This window comes from Condylura cristata, unplaced genomic scaffold, assembly GCF_000260355.1.
Source record: "Condylura cristata isolate star-nosed mole 26May11 unplaced genomic scaffold, ConCri1.0 scaffold00041, whole genome shotgun sequence".
Lineage (NCBI taxonomy): Eukaryota > Metazoa > Chordata > Mammalia > Eulipotyphla > Talpidae > Condylura > Condylura cristata.
Genome location: NW_004567142.1, coordinates 1,587,935 through 1,605,389, shown reverse-complemented (window position 1 = coordinate 1,605,389; position 17,455 = coordinate 1,587,935). Strand labels below are relative to the sequence as shown.

The following is a 17,455-nucleotide window of genomic DNA, read 5'->3' as shown; positions in this document are numbered from 1 at the left end:
GGACTGACCTTCCTTGTCTTATGGACTTCCTTCCCCTCAGAAACCCCCAACCTTCTCCCTCATTTGTAGGAACAATGCTACCTTCTCCTAACCCCTCTCCCTATCACCCCGATACTCACATCTGGGGCAGGTGCCTGGAACACAAAGGGAGGCACCTTGTAAGCCATCAAGTCCCCACGGGGCCGGCCACTGTATCCCCCAGCCACCAACAGGACACTGCCCCCAAGCACAGCCGCCACATGGGAGTAGCGGCCACTGGGGGGCGCTGCTCGGCCTAAGAGAAACAGATCCCCAAAGGACATGAGACCTCCCCCTTCCTGTCCCACTACCACCTTCATGGCTCCCATGTCCAAGGTGACCACCCCTGACTCTCCCAGGCCTTCGCCCAAGCTCCTGGTTCCCACTTCAACCCACCTGCCCGAGGAAACCGCCCAGCCTGCCTGGCGCGTACCGCCTCTAGCTGTCCCTTGCCCAAACCACTTTTCCAACAGAGAAGAATCTTTGGGGTTGGGAAGACTTGGGTTCAAATCATGCCTTAACCACTGACTAGCTGTGTGGCTTTGGGCACGAGGCTAGACTTCTACATCATGTGTTCTTTTTCTGCAAATGCAGCCATGTGTTTGATTTCTGCCTGGGACATATTCTCTCCTACTCGCAGTCCACAAGGCTCAAGCTGAGCTGTCCCTGCCTCTGGCAGCAGAGGTTTTAGCCAAGCCACTCGGTGTCCGTGGCCAAATGCTATGACTCTTGAGGAAAACGCACTCTTTCCTCTCTGGGCATTTAAAAGGAGTAGAATGGAATCCCCAGGCTGCTGGCGAGCATCACTACTTCTGCTAGAGACAGGAGCAAACACGGGGGGCGCTGGAGAGACCGACACCATCACTCCAGTGAGTCCAGAAATTCTCCCCTTTTTAAGTAGGTTGGATTGGATTTCTGTCCCTTAAACCAGAGCTCTGACTGCAGTGGTCAGCTACTGAGCCTCCCTAACCTTTCCAGATCACAGGCTCCATGGGCACGTGGGAGTCGGCCTGGGGACTCACAAATGGCAAAGGAGGACGAGGCCTCTAGAAACCTCACACGAGGGCCTAAAGCAGAGATAGGGCAGGCAGAGGCCTGGATCGGAGGCTCTGAACGTCAGCCCCACGTTGTATTCCTGATGGCCACGCCATGCTCCTTTGGACCTCCTGCCCAGCCTGAAGTGCGCAATGTCCCTTCCTCGGGCTTGTCCTGTATCCTCACTCTTCTGTCCAGTGGGGCAGGAAGAACAGAGGGCCACCAGAAGGCCTGCAGCACCCTGAAATACGTCAGGCTGTCTGTGTACCAGCCAAGAGCCTTTCTGAGGAGACACCTGTAGCTTTCTTCTGATTTGCAAAATATCTCTGACCTGATGATTTTGACATCTGAAGGCTTACCCGCTCCCTGATGAGCCCACTGGCCTGGACGGTCACCACTTAGAAACATGTCAAGCCCTTCCCTTGGGATCCTTGTTCCTCGAGCATCTCAATTTACTCTCACAACAACTTGATGGCCTATGTATTACTGTGGTCCTCACTTTACAGATGGAAATGGAGGCAAAGAGAGATTTGATAATGATTTCTGCATAGATGACCGTTTGGAGCTAGCCACCCTGATTCTGTCTCTTTCCCACTGTGTGACTCTGCTGTCCCTCCCTGGGGCAACAAGAAACCGGCTAAACCTGGATCCAAACCCCAGTTTGATTCTATGCTAACTGTCCCCCTTCAATAGCAACACCCTGTTTGACTCAGCTCCAGTACGATGCCTAGCTCGCCCCAAGAATGCCCAGGTGCACTGAGGGGTAGTATGAGCCTCAGGAGCCCCTCAAGGAAACAGAAGGGGTCACTCACCCTCCGGAGTCCCTGGGGGAGCAAGCTCAGCCCCTGATACCCACTGATGGCAGCCGAGGTGGTAGAAGAAGATGCCGTCTTCATAGCACTTTTCCTCCTGGTAATGGGTGTGCACATTGCCCCCTGGGAAAGGAGGGAAAGGGCACAGCTGGCAACCCTGGCATAGGTAGGGAGACCCGCGCAGGGAACCTCAGGTCGGGGTGACCTGGCCCCCAGGTAGGCAGGGCAGGTGGAACAGGGGAGCCGCCTCACCATAGACCACCATGTAGTTGCCCAAGACGCTGGCTGTATGGAAGGCTCGCTCCCGCGGGCCCTGCAGCCCATCCCGGCCCTTCAGGGTTGTCCACACACGCCGATCCACGTGGAAGAGCTCAGTGGAGTTGACCCGCACAGAGAATCTATGGGGGGGCCAGAGAAGTGCTCAGGGAAAGAAGGGCCTCTCTTCTTCCTCTGGGGCCTCAGCAGTTGTGGGTTCACCCAGGAGTGAGACAGGTGTGACTGTTTATGTCCCCTCAGAGAGAGAAGCTCCCTGTAGGCAGGACCCAGATTGGTCTCTTCTCTGAATTTCCCCCTCCCCAATCTAGCCAGGCAGGACACCAAGCTGAGGTCAGCTGAATGGATGGATGGGCAGGAGGCAATGGACCAAGAAACTGAATGAAAAACTAGGGAGCACGGAGATGCGGGTGAAAGAGGAAGAAGGGAAGGCGTAGCTGGCTGACTAGCTGCGGGAGCCCATTCGCGGTCGCTGCCCACTGAAGACCAAAGGTCCCAGGCAGATCACTCACCGGGCAGTAGAAGGCCGGTGTCCACCATGAACCAGCAGGGCACGAGAAGGGGCGTGGAACACCATGGAGTGGCCGGTGGCAGCAGGGGGTCGCCCACCTGCTGGAATCACCTGCTCCCAATAGCCCCCACTGGTACTATCCAAGCGGAAACGGAAGAGGCCAGAGGAAAAGAGGTCGTGCTGGGTGCGGCCACCAGACACATAGAGCCAGACGTCATCTACTAGGGCAGCTGCGTGACCAGCCAGACCTGGCGGTCCCGAGGAACCAAAAGCCGGTGGCGCCAGGAGCTCCCAGTGGCCCCCGCCTAGCGGACTGAAGGCCCACACATCGCTGGTGAGGGAGCCATCAGCCAGCTCACCACCCATCAGCACCAGGGAGCCAGCCCAGGCCACAGCCACATGGGAGTGACGCGCCGCCTGTGAGGAAGAGACGAGGAGAGAGATGGAGACAGGGACGGGTGTGACGCACAGAAAGAGAAGGACAAAGACCGAACAGATGCAGAGACAGGCAGACGGAGGGACAGCTGCGGAGAGACGGCGGTGGACACAGACAAATGCAAGGAGAGAGGGAGACAGCCGGAGAGACGGATTCATGAGAATACACAGAAAGGCTCAGTAAGAGAGGAAGGCGGCAGGGGGCCAGGAACAGAAGGGGAAATGACAGAGCCAAACGAGTCGACACCGGTTGGACCCCAAGAGGAGACATGGGCCAACAGAGCCAGGACGCGCAGAAAGAGAAGACGTAGAAAGGGAGAGAAAAAGAAAAACCGGACAGAAAGCAGGGAGGGGCGTGGGCCTGTACCGAGCCGCCAGGTAGGGCAGAGGTAGGGTCCATACCGGGGCAGGACTCAGGTCCCAGCGCTCCCAGGCGTTGGCAGAGAAGTTGTACAGGACGAGGTCGCCCAGGGCACCGTTGAGGTCCTGGCCTGTGGAGGCGTGGGTGGTCTCGAGCCCTGGCCGCACACTGCCCGCCGGGCCTCCTCAGCCCAGATGCACACCCCTCTGCTCACCTCCAAAAACTGCCAGCAGCCCCGGCGGGGACAGGAAGGCGCCAGCGGCCCCGATACGAGCAGAGAAGGCAGGGTCCCCGGCACTCACGTGGTGCCACCAGCCAGCCCCCTGGTTCTCCCACAGGTGCAGGTCACAGGCGCGTCCCAGGAAACCAGGCTCACAGCGGCATGGTCCCAGGGGCTGCCGGGAAGAGGACACACAGAGAGACCGAGGAGTGGGGCGTCGGAACAGACACAGAAGAGAGATGGCCAGGAAAAGACAACAGAAAAAGATAGGCAGAGGGAGAGGGAGAAAAAGGGGGGAGGCAGGAGGAAAGAGCCACAACCAGAGGGAGGCACAGAGGAGAAAAGAAAGACAAAGAGAAAAAAGGCCAGCGTGAAGAGTGAGGTCAACCGGGGCTGGGATTGCTCAGATGATGGCAGCTAAAGACACGAGGGGACAAATGTGATCCAGACCCGAAGCTGGACATTCTTGGCGTGGGCTCACGGCCGCTGGTCAAAAGTCGGCAATCAGGACAGGGATCCGAGCTCAGGGAGAGGGGCTGGGTGAGAGGATGGAGTGGGCCTGGCTGGGGTAGGCAAGGTCACACGTGGCACAAGTTACAAACAGGGGTGCAGGGGGCTCCCGCAGGGCAGGGGCCCCAGGTGAAGGCGGGGTTGGACACGGTAACAGGTGGGATCCCAAGAAGGGGAGCAGTAGTGGTGACAGCAGGGTCCCAGTGAATGGGGCCTCTGGGAGGAGGGTGGGGTGGCACGGCTGGCTTCATTCAGGCCCAAGTCAGAGCTCGGGGACAGGAGCAGTAAGTGCGGTCACACATCAGGCCTGGAGGGCACAGCGGGGTTCAGGCTCACCGAGGCGCAGGTACCATGGCTGCCACAGTAGGCTGGGCACTCCTGCAGGCCACAGTCAGGCCCCCCCCAGCCCGGCTCACAGGCACACAGGCCAGAGGGCTGGCATTGCCCATGGCTGCGGCAGCCCCCAGGACACAGCGAGAAGCGGAAGGAGGCGTTGAAGCCCAGCAGGTTGTAGTTGGCATCGCTGAAAAGGTGCAGCAGCATCTGTGGGCACAAGGTGGGCAGGGTGTGGGACTAGGCTGAGAGGCCGGTCTGGCGGGGTCCCACTCCTCCCTTGGTCTTCCCTGCCTTTCTCTGTCCTGCCTCCTGTCTGATGCCAAGCCCCTCCCAGCGCCTCTGTCCCTCCCCCCTCTTCCAGGGCCCTTTTCCCACACTGCCCCTAGACACTCCAGCCGCAGCCCCACAGCGGGCCCCACCAACCTTGCCTGAGGAAGCCTCGATGGGTGGAGGCCGTGTGCTCCCGCTCAGACTGGCAAGCAGGGGGCCTCGGGGGGAGTCACCATCATACACAAACAGGTAGTCGTAGGTGCATTCTGTGTCCAGGAAGAGGAAGTCCAGCAGGATTCGGTGCTGGGGACTCGGGGCTGAGGGGGGAGAGCCAAGGGGGTGGACAAAGCCATGGACCCTTTCCTCACGCTTGCACGCAGCCCTCTGCAAACACCCAGCCCTGTTTAGGACAATGTGGGGACCCCAAGATGAGAGTGACCTGGGCCCTGCATTGAAGGGGTTCTTGTCTTCCAGCCCAGGGAGGTTAGAGCTGTGACCTGGTGACAGGAAATCAGGGAAGGAGTTACTGGGCAAGGCTCCTGAGAGCAGGCTGAACACATCCCACTGTTCAGCCGGGAAAAATGAAGTGCAGCAGGAGGAACCCCGTTCCCATGGTCACACAGAACAGTCCCAGTTGTCCTGAGGCCTCAGACATGCCCGGGCCTGGCATGTCTACAGTGCAGGTCCCAGGAGAGAGGCAGACTTCCAGATGCAAAAGGACCCCTGGAAAAAGGAGTCCCTTTTTCCAGACTGAACAGAACTCTGACAGAAGAGGCCGTGGGGACAAAGGCCAAACCTTGGGGCATCACAGCCCCCTCCCCAGAGTGTCAGCTCTCTGGTCGCTATAGTTACTAGGGGCAGATGCTGAAGTCAGGGCAGAAAACCTGGGCACAAAGCCTCATGTCACCACCTACTAGCTACTAGCTGTGTGACCTTGGGCAAGTCACCTAACCTTTCTGAACCTGTTTCTTCAGCTGCCAAGAGGGGACATAAAGGTACTGTGGTGGGTCCCTTCAACCGCCTGAGCCAGATTCCCTGCCCCTCGTGTCTGGGACAAGCCACAGACATGCTTGATCAATGCAAAGCAGCAAAAGTAACATCCCAAGGCTAGAGCAGAGAAAGCCTCACAGTGTTGACTTGGGCTCTCCACTACTCCTTCTCCCAAAGCAGCTGTCATACTATGAAGAGCCAAAGCCACATGAAAGGGCCACACAGAGGCGACACAGCTGAACTCATAGCCAGCGTCAAGTGCCAGCCCTCTGAAGGAGCCTCTGGATGCCGGGCCCAGCTGAGAGCTCAGATGACTGCAGCTCCAGCTGATCGCTGCCTGCACTGGTGTGCAAAGGTATCCCTCACACTGCCACTATTCCAGCTCTCTGCGGGGGTCTCATTGCAGAAGGTTCTCTGATGCTACATCTCACATGATGAACATAGGGAAGGGCAAGAAGGAGACCCGAGTTCTAACTCTGTGCTGAGATGCTGGAGGGTCTGTGTCAACCCTTGCTCCACACCCTCAGTCCATCCCTCTGGATACTGGGCACTCACAAGATGTGTGATCTTGGCCCAGTTCCATGGGGCTTGCTGATTCTCAGTTTTCTTGAGGTAAAATGTGACCAATTCTCCCTGCCTACCAAAGGATTCTACAAGATGATGACTGTAACATGCCCATCCAGGCCTCATCCTTTCTCAGGGATCACAGAAGCACCCTCCTACCTGGCCTCCTATCTTGCCCAGATATGGACCATGAGAAATCCGCCCGTGCTCAAAAGCCTTCCATGGCTCCCCACCATGGACAGAGTCCAGCTTCCTACCCCGGTATTTTCTGTGCTACATCAGTTTGCTGACCGCAGCTCTGGCTGGGGCAACATTTTCCCTTCCCACCAGCAAATTTCCCCATCATCAACCTTCCCTGATGCCCCCTGGCTGGGTTAAGTGTCCCTCTTGTGGTTCTTACCTGCCATTGTAACCTTCCTCTGGGCCATGGTCATCCATACCCCGGTGTGTCTCCCCCGCAGTGTAAGAGGTCCACAGGGCAGGGCCTGGACCTAATTCATCTCTGAGTCCCTCCCTGGCACTACCTAGCACAGGACCTGGCACTGACTAAGGCTCCAGAAATTCTGGATGAAGGAATAAAGAAATGAACAAAAGAATGAATACTCAAGTTGGCGGGCTCTCCCTCAGGCTCTCACGGGAGCACCCAAGCACATCACACATAGACCACAACCCACAGGCTGGGAAGGCAAAAGAACCTGTCAGCCAACCAGGCAACCAGCCTTCCCAGAATCTTACCAGCTTTAGCCAACTATAAAGCTGTCCCCAGAATTACAAGTATGTCTTTGTCAAGTGTCTGCCAGAGGCCAGGTCACCATCTGCTCCCCCAACTTCCTCCCTAAGTACAAGGTCTCCTATTCCAACTCAACATGGGCCCCATCCCCCTGCCATTCATAGAGATGCAAGCCCCAAAAGCCCCTCACGCATGAGGGTGTTATAAAGACTGGGTACAGGAAAGTGTGGATGTAGTACAAAAGTGTGTTAGTGGCCTGTTTTTTAACAGATGGGGGAACATGGTGGTTCTTAGAGGTAACAGACATCAGGATGGATGGGTGTGATCAGGGAGCGCTGCATGTCTCCTGGGCTCCTCCCTACCCCAACATCCAGCCAGTTGGTCCCCAAGTGTCACTGGTGAAGCTCTGCAAATGTTTCACTCCCTGTCCGGCTTCAGAACTCACCTGCTTGTGCAGGCTAGCATACTAGGTCTCCAGCTAGCTGGTGAGCCATGCCCCATACCAGCTCAAAATCCTTTCGTGGCTTCCTACCAACCCCAAGAGAAAAGCCAAGCTTGATATTCAAAGTCCTGTTTTCACTGCTTCCACTGCCCTCCTCACCTCCCAGTCAACAGTCTAAGCAGACCATACAAACCTAGACACGGCTCCTAAAGCCCAAGTCTCTTTTTTATCTTTACAACAAATGTTTCATATTTTCATCCAGCAAACTCTTACACATACTTCAGAACCCTGCTCCAATGACCCCCTCCCACCAACCCAGCAGAGTTCTCTTGCTCTCGTAGGCCCATCTACCCACCTACCAATGCCTATGTCTCCTTCCATCTCAGCCCTTTGAGGACTAAAAGTCTGTGGCCCACCCTGAGTACTTTGAGGGCTAACTGTCTGTGGCCAGCCCTACCATTCCCAACTAGGCCAGAAAAATACATATCAATAGCTCCTAGTCTGTTCTTACCCACAGACAGGAATGATTCCCAAGCTGGGAACAATCAGATACTCTCAACTCCAAGAAACATTATTTCATCCACAGCCCACACAGCAGCCATTGAAACCTTCTAAATCACAAATCAGATCGTGCTTTCCTTCCCACAGTTCCCCAGCACCTCCGGCTAAGGACCAAACTCCAAAACCTGCCAAGAGAGGCCCCACGCCAGCCAAGACTGTCACGCCTGAGGCCTTCACCTAGACCCTCCTCTGGAGACTCCCACCTCTGCCAGGAGGCCAGCTCCTACATTAACAGAAGGCTTTCCCACACTTTTCTAGCCAATGCCTTGGACTTCTCTTCCACCTGCCTGTTGCCCTCAGGATACAACTCAAAATCATAAGGTTCAACACACCCCTCCGGCTCTTACCAATCTTTCAGCCTCTGCCTCATAGTTTATCTTGTACTATGTGTTCCAGCAGACTGGTTCCTCAAAAGCATCATCCCTCCTGTTCCCAGGCCCCTGCACCAACTATTCTCCTTGCCTGAATGCACATTTACACATGCTTCTGGTCTCAGCTACAGCCCAGGTTAAGTCAGCCATCTTTGGCTCCCCACTCCCTGGGGATGGATCTATTTGTCCCACTGGACTGGTAGATCTTATGGGTACAACTAGGGCCTTTGCACATGCTATTCCTGAAACACTCTTCTTCCTCCTGGCTGACTTGTTGGTTTTTTTAGATCTCAACTCAGTCATCTCCTCCTCTAGGAAGCCCTCCATGTTCTCCCTAAGACAGTCTCTGCTTCTGCTCAGGACAGGCACCTCCTCTATGTTCCCTCAGAACCAATAGATCCTCTATCACATTCCTAACCACTCTAGACTGTAACTTTCTATTCAAGTTTTTGTCTCCCCTACTGGATACCTGTCATTAGGGATAGTTAGGACTATCTTGGTCTCCACTGTGTCCCAGTAGCTAATGTCTTTTTATTAAAGTTCTTTTTTAAATCCTCATACCATTTATTGAACATTTACTATGTGCCAGGCATGTTAAATATTCATTCTCAGTTCCTTTCATCCCCACAACCTTAGGAGGTGGACACTATTATTATCCCCAGTTAAGGGGAAGGGGAGGAAGGGGAACTGAACCTCAAAGAAAAGAAGGAAGCCACCAAAGACACAAAGTTAGTAAGAAGTGGAGCCCAGGTCCCTCCCTGGTGATGCAGTGGGTTGATGCACAGCACTGAGAAGCTAAAGCCACTTCCGCATGAGTTCGATTCCCGCCTGCCCCGGAGGTGACCACAGGGCGCGACAGACCTCTCCTGGCCCGCCTGCTGCTCCCCTCAGCAGTGTACTTCGTCGATCTGCCTGTTCTGCTCCCCACTCTGTCTCTGGTGAAGCCTCTCGCCGCCCCTGAGCCTCTAGCCTGTACCCCAGTTCTGTATGCACAAATAAATAAATCTTTTTTAAAAATTAAAAAAAAAAAGAAGTGGAGCCCAAATTTAATGCCAGATCATTGAGCTCAGTGTCTGAGTTTCTAACGATGACCCTAATACCACGGATGCTCCATCTGAGTCTGGATGCAACTTTCCTACCAGATTTCAAGGCCTTCCAGGGAAGGTCAACCTTGTCTACATTTTAGAGCAAAAAGGGCTCTCTGGGAATGTGGTAAGTGGACGAATGAGTCCACAGATGAATGAGTTAGGAGATGAGTGGGTGTGTGACCCAAGCTGCCCCACTCACCCTCGATGAGCCACTCGCAATTGCCATTGACGCTGTAGTTGCCCGCACCATCCGTCACGAAGCCTGGCGCCTCCCGCAGCACTTGGCGCTGTCCCTTGCAGTCCCCAGCCCGAGCCCCAGGGGACAGCGGCCCCAGCACCGCCAAAGACAGAGTCAGCGCTAGGGCCAGAGCCCGGCTCGGAGCCATCGCCTCCTCCAGCTCTGACCCTTACAGACCCGGAGAGGACCCTCCACCCGTGAGGTCCTGCAAATGCGACTTCTATAGACGGAACATAGCCGTGTAGACCGGGGAGGTCCAGGAATCGTAGTCCCGGCGAAGGGAACCGTCGCTTGTACAGGGATCTGGAAGCCCAGGGATGGGCCCTATAGACCCATGGAAGGCCCTGTAAATGGGCTCGTTAAATGGGGCCGACCCCGAGAGGCCGTGGGAGTCCCTAACAAACAAGGACCCTCAGAGGTGGCTGAACCCGTAAGTGGTATCCAGCAGTTACAAGCGCGGGTCGCTGCAGGCCGAAACGGACCTTACAGACCGGTGCGTCCCCATGGGGCGAAGGGCTCTACGACCCGGCGGGGGCCTCCATAGAGAGAGCGGGCCCGACCCAGAGAGGCCCGGATGGTCCCGGGGAGACCCCTCCAGCCGGGGGCGGGGCGCGAGTGGGTGCTGGGGGCGGAGCCCGTCTTCCGGGGCCTGGACCCCATAGACGCACAGCTACGTTCACCCACCCGCGCCTCCCTCCGGAGCCGGATAGGCCAGATCAGAGAGACGAGGGGACGCTCGGGCCAGAGAGGCCCAGTGAAGACCCGCTGGGAGGGCAAGGGGGCGGGGGCTGAGCGGCCGCTGTGGGAGGGAAGACGGAGAGGAGGCGAGACGTAGCGGAACCGCAGGTCAGAGCGGCTCCGGGAGGACTGCGGAGCACGCAACCCCACCCCTCCACAAAAGGAGACTTCCGGAAACGTCCCCGCCCATTTGTTCTCAGACGCATGCGCAGTAATCTCTCGGTGAATAGAATTTACACATGCGCAGTAGTAAAAATCGCAGCCCAAACTCCCGCTGCGGGAGGCTAAGAGAAGCTTGCGCCACTGGAGGGCGCCTCCACCTCTGGCAAGGAAGAGAAGGTAAAAATAACGGAGCAGTGTGGTAAAAGGGCTCTGCGGGTAACTCTCGTCTTCAGTGCTCCCAGATTCTGCATCAACATAAAGACCAGGGTATTGCAGGTCCCACCCAAATGCCATTTCACAGATGGACACATCGAGGCCCCGGACCTGGGCTGGTTCTTGCTCAGCCCCGCCTCTGAGCGCTAAGATATAAAAGAAACCAGCTGATAAAAACTCAACGAATCCTCTTTATTTTGGCAAGAAGGGAAAAAAGTCTTCCCGCTGGGGACCTGAGGGAGGGCCCCCGGCATGGAGATTGGGGTGAACAGAGCACGGGTCCGAGGTCACAGAGATCCAAGGGAAGGTTTCAGAATGGAGACCAGCTTCACAATATCCGTCCAGAAGCAGAGGCTTGCGGTCGCGGAGTCCTGGAGAGTCCCGGCCAGGGTCCCGGCGATGGTCACTGGTGTTCCGGGGTCCCGCGGGGTCAGAAGTCTCGGAGGGGGCCGGGGGGCCGGAGGTCACGGAACAGCGGGAGCCCAGAATCCGGCGCCGCTCGGGGCAGGGGCTGAGGGACGGGACGGGGAGAGAGGCTCCCGCGGGACCGTTTGGCACAAAAAGGGGAAGGGGGAGCAGGACACTACGCACCCTACCCGGGCGCGCAAGGTGGGGAGGGCCGGGAGGGTCTGCAATGGCCAAACCCTGGGACTGGGGTAGAACAGGGGTCCGTAGCCCTGCCTGGGCCTGCGCGCGGCCCGGGGGAACAAGGGAGGACCGGGAGGTGGCAGGGAGCAGGGGGGCTCAGACCCGGGGTGCGGTGCCCCCGGCCGTGTGCATGCTGAAGTATTCTGTGAAGCCGGTGTGCGGCGCCGCCGTCTGGGGTACGAGCGGCTGGTAGGGCGGCGTCGGGCCATCCCAGCTCGGGTCAGCCGCCTTGGAGAACCGAGCGGGAAGGGGCGGGGAGGCCGCACCCGGCTCGGCCATGGTCACCACGCGGCCCCTCGGGGCCGCCGCCGCCGCCACCGCGGTCTCCTCCACCTGCTTCCCGGCCTGGGAGGGGGGTTAGGGTCAGAGGTCGCCCGGTACCAACGGGGGGGCAGATGCGGCCCCGAAGGCCCTTCCTCCTCCCCCCGGAGGACCCCCCCTACCCGAAAAGTGGGCGCATGTGTCAGTCAGGGAAGGAACGAGTGGCGGGGCGCCTAGGCAGTGGGGCTAAGTACTCGAGGGGTGGTGTCACGACGCGGGGGGCGAACTCCGGCGGCGGCGGGGGAGGCGGAGGGGAGCCGCGGAAGGCTGGCGGCGGGGGCACAGCGCGAAGCGTCAGCGGGGGCGTACGGAGCAGCGCCAGGACCCAGTCCGGCAGGGTGGACGCGGAAGCCGGGGGGTGGTCGCGGCGCGGCGTTGGGGCCCGGGGCGTGCGAAAGGCAGGGGGTGGGCTTAGGTGCCTGGGTGCAGGGGGCGGCGGCGGGGCCGGGAGCGGGGTCAGGTACTCCAGGGGCGGCGCCAGCAGCTCCTCGGGCGCCGGGGGCGCGGGGCTTACGGAGGAGGCGGGCGGGGGGATGGAGAAGAGCTCCGTGAAGTTGGGCACTGAGTCGCTGATGAACGTCACGTTGCCATAGACGTGCTGCGGGAAGGCTTTGTCCGCGGACTGGCTCCCTCCTGGGCCCGGGGCCCCGGCTGAGGCGATCTGAGACGTGCGCACGTGGTAAGGGAAGTTCTTGTTGGCTGCAGACGGACGCGTCATGATCTAGGGCGAGGGGTCAGGCGCTAGAGAGCCACTGTCACCGTCCCACGGTGTCTTCATATACAGGGTCCTAAGGATTCTCCTTCACTTGACGTCTCCCCACCCCCCCACGCTTCCCTGCACCCTTTAGCTGGATTAGCTGCCACCACTGGGCTCTCCGTGTCCTCCTGCCCAGACATTTTTCCGGCAACACAATTCTTACTGCTTTGCTGATGCTTCCTCGCTCAGAGCCCTGATCGCTGAGTTATCACTGACTGGCTAAGCTTCGATATCCTGCACAATCCACACCACTAGCCATGAACAACTAATTAAATGTAATTTATTATAACTAAATTTTTGTTTCTAGTCAGATTTAAGTGTGCAAGAGCAACATGTGGTTGCTCGCTGCATTGGACAACACAGACGACAGCATGTTTTCATAAGCACAATTCAATTCAACAACAACTGATAGATCTAGAATGTTAGTTCCCTGTGGGCAGGAGGAATTTGACTGTTCTAGTCCCTGAGTCCCCAACTCCTTCTAAAATTGTGTCTGGAACATGTAAGATCTCAATAAATATTGGTTGAAATTAGAAGTTTCTTACCAGTTAGTCTGGTAGGAGACCCCAAAAGCTTAACAAAGCCCCTCTGTGGTTGTGCTGAATAAAATGAACACTAAGGAGCAGTGGAATGCGAGAAAAGGACTGTGCTTAGCTAAAGTGAGTTTTTTAAGAAACTGACTGAAGGTGAAATATAGTTAAAAAGGCACTGTGTTTGGCAGCATCAGCCTGCACCCCCCGATTCTAGAGTGTGGGATCTGGAGCACGTTGATTAAGCTCTTTGAGTCTCATGGGAGAAAAGGGATTGGAGTGCCAGGTAAGGAAGAAGGGAGGGTGGAAATGAAAACTGCTGGTGCAGAGCCTGCCACATGGTGGGTTCTCAGCTTTTCTCTTTTCTGTCCCTTTCTGACTTCCTGCAGAGATTCAAGATGGGTGGTCCCAGGAAGGTGAGTTTGTACCTAAGTCAGGCTCTGTACAGAAGATAGAGACCTGGCCCCTCCCTCAGCAGCTGAGTACATTCCCTACACAGAGCACATGGTGGACCCCTGGGGCCTTCAGCTGTACCCTTTTCCCTGTTTGACATGCTCGTCTATCAGACTCATCTGTTAGAAGTCCCTGCCCTGCCACCAAAGGCCATGAAGCCCTGGCAGATCACTGCCTTCTCTGAACCTTAGCTTCCACTCTTGATATAGTGGGTTCAATGACTTATCTATCTATCCTCCACTGACAATTAAACAAGAGGGTGGAAACAAATGCATAGGGGTGTTCCTAGCATCAGAGGCTGGTTCAGGACAGGTGCCACCTGGATGGATGGATGGAAGGAAGGATGGATGGATGTAGAACTGTCACCCACAGACCAGATAGAACATAAACCAGGGCAAAGAACAGGTTTGGAGCTGCTATCCTTCTGATGCCACTCAGAACAGGCCCCTGGCACGGCCCACCCCAATTGCTACTTCTTGAACCACAGCCTGTGGTGGAGAGGCAGATATGGGAAAATGGGGAAGACAGTAGACACCAAAGGGCTTGCGAAGGCCGGTGGTGTACAGAAAGGAAGTTAGGGCACCAGAGTCAGGAATAGGGATGGAAAAGGAGGCAAAGAAAGAAAGTGGGGTTGGGGGAAGAGGCCAGGACATAAGGTGGGAGAGAGGACTAGAAGAGGGAGGACTTTGGGGGTTGGAGGTCACAACAGAGTAGTTGGCAAGAATTCTGCAAGTTCTTGGCAGAATTAATCTGAGCGTCAACAGGCTGATGCTGTTGAATGGCTAAAGGGATGATCAGAAGCTCAGTACACAAGGTTGGGGAAGAGATCAGGGCTGGGGCGCTCGCACATCACCCACTGGCTTCCTGCCCCCCACCTTCATGCCCAACCTCACCAGGAAAACACCATGGGCGTACAAATGGATCCCCAACTGGATGCCATTGACAATCTTCTCCCGGGCCCACTTAGGGATCCCGAAGTTGGCGATCAGGGCCATGATGGGAACTGCAAAGAACCTGGAAGGAAGGAATCAGGTCAGTGATGACGCTGCTCCTGCCCTACACCCCACCTGTTGTACCAACCCTCTGCCATGCACACCCGCAGGCCCCTAAGAAGGTCCTAAACTGGAGGGAAGCCAGTGTGACCTTCAGAAGCCAGACATTAAAAGAGGAAAAGGAATCCCACTGGGATGGGAAATTCTAGGGGCAAAAAGTAGGTTGAACTCAGTTCCACCCGACACCAAATCCTGACACCTTATGGAAAGTCAACAGATGCTTAATGAGTGAATTAACATATGTTAATAACAATTAAGGACTTAATTGTTAAGTCCTTAAGAGCTTTATAAGCGTTTTATATATATATATATAAAATCTCTTTACTGTTCCAGTGGGTGATCTTGACGCAGGTACACTTTAAGCCGATAAGGTGGCCCAGGGGAAAATTCTCAGCGCTATCAAAGTATCCTTAGTCAGGGAGGTGACCCACATGGCTCAGCAGACTTCTCCAGTCTCACCCACAGCTCCCCTCAACAGTGTATTTCAAGAGATCTGCCTGCTCCCTACTCTGTCGCTGGTGAATCCTTTCACTATTTCCCCTGTACCTCTGGCCTACACCTCAGTACCTGTGGCCCTCCCTGATGGCACAATGGCTTAGGACACAGCACTGCAAGCTGGCCACAGCCACTTCAGTGCAAGCTTGATCCCTGACCTCAGAGGAGAGCCACGTGGTGCAGCAGACCTCTCCTGACCTGCCCACTGCCTCCCTCAGCAGTGTCCTTCATCAATCTGCCTGTTCTGCTCCCCACTTTATCTCCGGCGAATTTATCTCTCACTGCCCCTGCACCTCTGGCTTGTACCCCAGTTCTGTATGCATAAATAAATAAATCCTTAAAAATAAATAAATGAATATGAATAAACAGATGAGGATACTGAGGTAGAGAGCCGTTAACTGACTTATGTGTGAGGTCACACAATTTATAAGTTTTAACACTGGGATCTGAACCCGACAGTCTGGCCCAGGTCCCATCCACTTTACCACTATTACAACTGTTACTGAACGTTTACTATGTGCAGACATGAAGCCCTCATGTACTTCCCTATGCATGCTCAAGGTAACCTTTGATAACCCTTCTTCATGGAAAAGCAACCCGAGGTTTGTTTTTTTTTTTTTTTTTTTTTACTTTGGGATAGTAATTTTCTCCAGATCACTAAGGGAAAGGTAACATCTGGTGATAACTGCCTGACTTGAAAATTCATCTGCCTCCCTGAAGAGGGCTGTCCCTGGAAGTCAGGGACAGGTCAGGGGCACACCACACTCACCAGAGGGTATAGGCAGCAAAGAAGGGCACGTAAAAGGGCTGCTTCTCAGGGAAGTGTCGCAGGGAGATGAGCACAGCATAGCAGAACCACACGTATGCAGCCACCTGTAGCCCGATGAGCCCGTAGCCCGCCGGGGACTCGTATGTGTACAGTACCTGGCCTGGGTCAAAGAACTGGACACAAGGGAGCGGGTTCATCATAGCCTCTGGCCTCCAGGGGTCCCAGACCCCACCCAGGGCACAGAGGTTCTGGGTCAGAACAGAAACAGCAGCAGAGTGAGGGGTGGGGTAGAAGCATACAGAGGCAGAAAGAGAGGAGGACTAGAGAATACACCCACTGTAGCCCCATGTGGTTGACATAGGGGTAAACCGCCCCCCCACACACACACAGGTAAGCTCTGCCTCTGGTGTAAGCTCTGCAGTACAGTGGGGCTTACTACAATTCCATTTCACAGAAGAGCTAACTGAGGCTAAGGGGAAGCCTTTGCGCCAAAGCCACACAGGGGATATAAAACCTCAGAAAAAAACCCTGGGGTAGGTAAGAGCCTCCTAATTTTACAAAAGAGGAGAGACCCACCATGGCCCAAGTTCAGCCAGTAGGAACTGGGTGAGTGGGGAAATCCAGGTCAGTGTGACTCTTGAACTCTTCATCAGGAAAGTGAGCATAAATGTGACAGATAGTGAAAGACAGAGGAAGGAGGAAGAAACCTACCCAGAGAAGGTGAAGAGGGGTGAAGAGGGGAGACGTACAATCAGACAGATGGGAAGCAGATAATCACAAGGGTGGGGGAGAGAGCTTGGGAGAGCATGACTTTGGGAAGGGCTGGCAGATGGGTGAAGGCCATGGAAACTCTGGGAGGCTAAGGGGGTCTCACCTCGGCCTCATAGATGAGCAGCACCACATGAGTAAGAGTGTACAGGGTCATGTACACAGACAACTTCACGGAGCCCGAATGGCTGATGCGGCCCCTGGCAGCAGGCCATGCGGGGAAATAGCAGAGTGGGGGCAGTCAGGGGGCAGGGGCGGCCACCCCCCAGGCCCAGCCCCTCCCTAACCCAGACACCCCTCCAGCACGCCCTCCCACCCCAGCCTGGGCACCGTGTCACTGTGAATCCCTTCCCCAGAAGAATGAGCATCAGCAGGAAAATGAGGAAGCTGGAGGAGAAGAGCAGCTTGGCTGGGGGGAGGGGAAAGAAGGCGGCTCAGTGCAGGCTCGGTGCCCATGGGCACCCTCACCCCGCCTGCTGCATTCTCACCCAAGATCTTCAGACTCTCGTTGCCAATGCCATCAGTGGCATACTGACCCCAGTAGATGCAGAAAAACAAGAGGCTCAGGACTGAGGGGGTACGGGCAGACAGAAGAAAGGAATCAGCTTTGGAGCATCACTGTTCCCTAGAATCGTGATCCAGAGGGCAGAACCCTCTCTTCACCCCGTATTAGGACTTAGACAGTTTCCTCCCACTCACCTACTAGGAGACCTTGGAGTCCAGGCCCCCAGTCCCTCCTCCCTCACACCCAGGAGTCCGGGCCCCCAGTCCCTCCTCCCTCACA

At 56.0% G+C, this 17,455-nt stretch overlaps 2 protein-coding genes across 3 annotated transcripts in view; both read right to left on the bottom strand.

Annotated features, from left to right (window-relative positions):
• Positions 1 to 10,493, bottom strand: part of MEGF8 (multiple EGF-like-domains 8) — a 35,553-nt gene extending 25,060 nt beyond the window's left edge. Inside the window, exons 1-9 of the mRNA XM_012733630.1 lie at positions 9,727 to 10,493; positions 4,935 to 5,098; positions 4,512 to 4,718; positions 3,660 to 3,840; positions 3,487 to 3,575; positions 2,651 to 3,066; positions 2,118 to 2,263; positions 1,866 to 1,988; positions 120 to 274 (exon numbers count right to left, since the gene is read on the bottom strand). Of these exons, the coding sequence (XP_012589084.1) occupies positions 120 to 274; positions 1,866 to 1,988; positions 2,118 to 2,263; positions 2,651 to 3,066; positions 3,487 to 3,575; positions 3,660 to 3,840; positions 4,512 to 4,718; positions 4,935 to 5,098; positions 9,727 to 9,913 (1,668 nt within the window). The 5' untranslated portion in view covers positions 9,914 to 10,493. The remainder of the gene's footprint in view (positions 1 to 119; positions 275 to 1,865; positions 1,989 to 2,117; positions 2,264 to 2,650; positions 3,067 to 3,486; positions 3,576 to 3,659; positions 3,841 to 4,511; positions 4,719 to 4,934; positions 5,099 to 9,726) is intronic.
• Positions 10,494 to 11,052: 559 nt separating this feature from the next.
• TMEM145 (transmembrane protein 145) overlaps positions 11,053 to 17,455 on the bottom strand; it is an 8,894-nt gene continuing 2,491 nt past the window's right edge. The window contains exons 9-15 of one of the 2 annotated variants that reach the window (XM_012733659.1): positions 17,160 to 17,240; positions 17,002 to 17,080; positions 16,778 to 16,871; positions 15,904 to 16,076; positions 14,481 to 14,601; positions 12,362 to 12,568; positions 11,053 to 11,389 (exon numbers count right to left, since the gene is read on the bottom strand). In XM_012733659.1, the coding sequence (XP_012589113.1) occupies positions 11,309 to 11,389; positions 12,362 to 12,568; positions 14,481 to 14,601; positions 15,904 to 16,076; positions 16,778 to 16,871; positions 17,002 to 17,080; positions 17,160 to 17,240 (836 nt within the window). In that variant the 3' untranslated portion in view covers positions 11,053 to 11,308. Of the gene's footprint in view, positions 11,872 to 12,361; positions 12,569 to 14,480; positions 14,602 to 15,903; positions 16,077 to 16,777; positions 16,872 to 17,001; positions 17,081 to 17,159; positions 17,241 to 17,455 lie in introns of both variants that reach the window. The other variant, XM_012733658.1, reaches the window with a different exon arrangement.